Raw genomic sequence first — 5,393 nt, forward strand, 5'->3', positions numbered from 1 at the left:
ATGAAAAAATAATCTCCTAAAACTTAACCGTAAAAGATAATTGTAACATTGTTAACCCATTGAGACTTGTGTTTGATAAAATATAAAATTATATAAAAATAAAAATAATAAAATTTTATTTTAAGTAGAAATTTTTAAAGAAAATTCAATAAATATTTAATGATAAAAAATAAATATAAAATAAAATTTAAAAGTTAACTCTTAAAAAAATATTATTTTTCATAAAAATACTGAAATTTACTAAAAAGAAAATTTTCAAATAAATATAAATCAGGAACACGTATGTGGTATGAACATGAATTTTACATGTGTGCCATTGATCGTCATAGTTAGAGTGTGGCATGTGCGGGTTGTTCCACCCGGTGACGTGAGCTGCATTCATAGGAAGTTAAACACACGCGCGTGAACTGAGAGTGGGCATCATCACCCCAACAGAAATGGAATCATTATACTTCGCTTCAAACTAGAAAGTGGTTCGAAGTTCCAACCCCCCTTAACGTGGAAAAAGCCTCAAAACCATTGTTTCATGTTAAAAAAAAAAAAAAAACAATTCTTTCATAAGAAACCCACAACATGTTAGAAACCCAGCAGCGCCGGAACCCCCAACAACTATATTTATCTCCCTCTTTCTCACACTTCCACAATTCCAATCACAATCTTCTCCAATTAACCTCCTCTCTCACTATTCCATCTTCTTAATTACTCATCACTCTTCTTAGAAACTAGTCTAACAATTAGGTTTTGAAGGGCACACAAATATATTCCAAGGTTGTGTGAAAATGCGAATGAGTTGTAACGGATGTCGTGTTTTGCGCAAAGGGTGTAGCGAAGATTGTAGCATAAGACCGTGTTTGCAATGGATCAAGAACCCGGAGTCGCAAGCTAATGCCACTGTGTTTCTTGCTAAGTTCTATGGCCGTGCTGGCCTCATGAACCTCATCAACGCTGGTCCTGAAAACCTTCGTCCTGGTTCGTGCTATTTTGTTCTTTTTTTTTTATTTTCTCGGTTGCATGTTTAATTTTTTTGGAGCAAAACTTAAATATAATTCTTTGGGAATTTTTGGTGTTATTTTCTGAGAATTTGAGTTTTACTTTACTGATTTGCAAAACAAAACTTTTAATTTAATTTGTTTAGGTAAAATAAAATTCGATTTTAATTGAAAAACGTACATGCAATTGTCTTATACTATAGTACTATCTCTTAAAAAATTTAAAAGAGTAATAGCAAATTTTTTTAGCCAAGGCTAAAAATTCACTTTTTTTAAAAAAATTAATTTGGTTTTATAATTTAAAAAATTATCTTTTAAAATGTTACTACGACGTAATATCTCATTAATATTGTCATGTTTTGATATAATAAACTGATACAACAGCCACATTTATTTTAACCAAAATAACTTATGAGATTAAAGTATTTTTTAATTTAAGAAAAAAAACTGAAATTAAAAAAGAAGATATTTTTGCCTTTTTTTTAAAAAAAAAGTGCTAAAGAAACAATATCTTGACACAAAATTAACTTGCATACAGTTTCTTGGACTATAGCATGATCTTTTAGAAAATTAGCAACTTTTTTGTACCGAATAAACGTTTAATTGATTATGTTTTGGGTATTTTATTTTGCAGCTATTTTTCGATCCTTGTTATACGAGGCATGCGGTCGAATTGTTAACCCAATTTACGGGTCAGTGGGTTTGTTATGGTCCGGGAGCTGGCAGCTCTGTCAAGCCGCTGTGGAAGCCGTTTTGAAAGGTGAGCCGATCACGCCGATAACATCCGAAGCCGCGGCTAATGGGCGGGCCCCACCTCTCAAGGCCTACGACATACGCCACGTGTCAAAAGACCAGAACTCGGCAAATGAAACTCCAAAGACCAAGACCCGGTCCCGGTTCAAGCGAACCAGCGGCACGCTTATTAAACCGAAGGCCAGCAAAGGAACCGGGTTCGTTCCGGTTGAGCCGGAGATGGCGAACCGGACTGCGAGTCATGAGTCGGGGCTGAGCCACTTGTCGGAAGCCACGGCGATGGTGGAGGGGGAAAGCAAAGAGAGCGAAAGCGTGGTGTCGATGGATACCTCAAACCTAATTCACGAAGAACCGGAGTGGGTTGCGAAGACGAGTGATGGAACCGGTGAGAGCGGCAACGAAATTGGTTTGGAATTAACGCTCGGGTTCGAACCGGTTTCACGTTTGCATCACGTGGTTCCGATGAAGAAGAGAAAGATAATTGAGTTGAAGAGTTGTGGTGACTCGGCTGAGAAAGACTCGTGTAAGATGGAGCTGGGGCTTGAGTACCCGGCTTGAATAATGGTTTGCTTGGTTTTGGCTTAACCGGCTTATTCTCTAGAAACTTGTAGGTGAGATGAGAAGTTTAGAAGCACTTGTTATTATGCTTTTATTAATTTTTAAAACTTTTTTCTTCTTTTTTGGTTAATCTTTGTGAATTCGATGTTGTACAAACATGGTTGATATCAAAGATACGTAGAGATAAAAAGAAATTAGAGAATTACAAGTATTTGTTGCAAATGGAACGATTCAGGCCGAATTTGCATGAAGTTTTACTATTCAATATTTCGATAGAAAAAATTATATAATTATTTTCTATTATTTATATGTATTTTAAATATAAAAAATAAAAGAAACTATTAATTTTCGGTGTCTTAGCTTGTGATATTAATTCTTTATTGGGTTAGGTAAAAGAATAAAATTTGGAAAAGAAGGAAAAGAAAAAAAGTTTTTTTTTTCTTAACCTTTCCTTTCATTAAGAGGAGAAAGGAGGCATGATTAATTCGAAGTTTGATAAGATAAATAAAGTTTGATCAAAGATTGAAATTAGATATTATCTAAATAATTTGATTTTAATTTTAGTATATTAATTACTTATGCTCAATTATTTGGCTAAAAAGAAAAATAGATAGAATTAAGATGAATTAGATAGAATTAAGATGAATTTTAAGTAGAGTAGAAAAAAATGAAAGGAAAATAAGTAACAAGAAATTTTTTGCTAAATTTTAATTTTGGATCATCTTTGATCTTGATACGTGATTTTCGTCTTTTTTTTTTTTTTACTTTGATCTTATTATAGAAAAGAGTAAATTACAATAACTTCATTAAGATTGGTCTTAATTACATTTGACACTATTACCTTTTTGTTACATTACAATTTAACCACTAGTTTGACGTTGTCAATCTATCTTTATTTAATTTAACAAAAGAAAAAAGAAATGATTTTGAAAATCCAATTTTGCCCATTTAAGTTAAATGTTTCTTTCTTTTTTGGTTCTTATTTTTTTGTCGGAGTGAATGGTTTCGTCGACATATCCATTCTGGCTGCCACCAAGAATAACCCCAATGTTGTCGTTTCTACCATCTCTACCAAACCCAACAACGAAATCTCCCTCCCTGCAATGTTTCTAGAACCTTCTCCCATATCCATTTGAAACCTACAATCAAACTAGTGCTTCACATTTCTAGATCCTTCCTCCTACATCTATTTGAAACCTACAATCAAACAAGCACAACTCCTCAAAAGTTCAAAATTCAATTAACTCCTAATAAAATAAAACAAAAAAGACAAAACAAAACAAAAGCAGACACAATCTCATCACCCGCTCACGTAGAACTTGAAAGTCGTCTATCCTTTCTTCGATAGCAAGGGTGTGTCATCACTGATCCCCAAGAGGTTAAACTATGTCGCCCACAAGAGCGTGATGTTCTCATTCTCATACTTTCTCGTCAAGTAATTGATTGCAAACATCATATGAAAGCTTCCACAAATGAAAGGAGTGTGAAGGGTTTGGCGATTTGAGTTATGGTGGCATTTTTAGGGGATTTGGGATTGGGGGGAGGCTCACACCCTTGCATTCTTTGTCATCCCAAAAATTGAAGGTGGTGGTTGTTGTGGCAGGAGGGGCTTGGAAAGATCCGAAGCTGGAGGGTCAAAAAGGAATGGTGATCGGAGAGGCAGAATTGGTGGAGGAAAGGGAAGAATAAGGGACAGAGTGAGTGTAGTGTAAAAGAAAGGGGATGAGGCTATTTGAAAAAAATATCATTCAAAGGCATGTGCCACTCACATGACCCTTCCAACTTAACTTTTTTCTTTTAATGATAAATATCATGAAAGGGGTTTAGTGTAATGTACCCCCAAAAGTTAAGGGTTTTTTCCTGTAAGGATAAAAATGGCAGGGGTGGTGTAATTCAGAAAACCTCAAGGGGGCTATAGTAATTTACTTAGAAAATTTATAATTTTGGTCTAATATTTAATTTTGTATATGTTTATTTCTTTTACTTTATATAGTTTACTACATACTATCCTTATTATAAGATCCAACTAAGAGTTATAAAGTTGACTTGATGATTAAAAAAAAAAATGAAAGAGGAAAAGGTCGTGAATTTAAATCTTTCTCACTAATAAAAACTAACAAACTAACAATTTAAATATGTCAATAAAAAATTATAGGACTCAATTAACTAATTCGTCAAGATTAAGAAAGTATGTTAATTGTGTAAAAAAAAGTATGTTAATTTAGTTTAGAACATTAATTTGTCCCAATTTTTTTTTTCAAAATTATCATGTGAACAAAACTAATGAACATTGATGGTTATGTTTCTCCCTTTATCATGACATTCTCAAACTAACTTTAACTAAGAACATTTTTGTGAGAAAATAATTAATGCATGAGACATTTTAAATTTGATCTTATAAAAAGGATCAAGCCACACTTTTAATTTGGTTCTTATAATAAGGATCAGAGGTAGTAATTAATTAAATTATTTTTTGGTGGTACCTTAAGTTAATATGCTAGATCTAGGGTTTAATTGAACTAAAATAAAATAAATATAAAATTGATGATTGAATTAAATTTGTAAATTTTCTAAAGGAATTAAACGGGGTAAAAATTATAATTTAGCAAAAAATTATAGATTTTCTAAATTTCAATTTGGGTTCTTCTTTAATTTTGTTTATTTCAATTTTGGTGATCTTATTTTTTTTAATTTTGGTTCCTTCATTTTAAAAAATCCATAATTTTGGTTAAATTCTCATTTTTGTACATGTTTATTTCTTTTATTTATATATTTTATTAATTAAATTATTTTTTATGTTATCTTAATTTAACATGTTGGATCTAGGGTTCAATTGGATCAAGATAAAAAAATATACGTAAAATTGAGAATTGAACTTTAATTAAAATTTGTATAAAATAAGAGGTCCAAAATCACAGAAAAAAAAATAAGAGGACTAAAATTGTGAATAAGAAATTATAAAAGATCAAAATTATAATTTAGCCAATAATATTTTATAATTTAGCTAATAATTATTTAACAGGGAAATACCATAGCCACATAACCATACATATTAATTGACCAATCTACCATTATTTCATTGTTGGTGCCTTA

At 31.8% G+C, this 5,393-nt stretch overlaps 1 protein-coding gene across 1 annotated transcript; it reads left to right on the forward strand.

The window, feature by feature from the left end:
- Nucleotides 1-482: 482 nt before the first annotated feature.
- LOC100814175 (LOB domain-containing protein 41) lies at nt 483-2,511 on the forward strand. Its single transcript, XM_003541237.4, has 2 exons — nt 483-969; nt 1,624-2,511. Exons 1-2 carry the CDS (start codon nt 780-782, stop codon nt 2,298-2,300), a joined length of 867 nt encoding a protein of 288 aa, XP_003541285.1. The 5' UTR covers nt 483-779; the 3' UTR covers nt 2,301-2,511.
- Nucleotides 2,512-5,393: the final 2,882 nt, after the last annotated feature.

This window comes from Glycine max, chromosome 13 (genome assembly GCF_000004515.6).
Source record: "Glycine max cultivar Williams 82 chromosome 13, Glycine_max_v4.0, whole genome shotgun sequence".
NCBI lineage: Eukaryota > Viridiplantae > Streptophyta > Magnoliopsida > Fabales > Fabaceae > Glycine > Glycine max.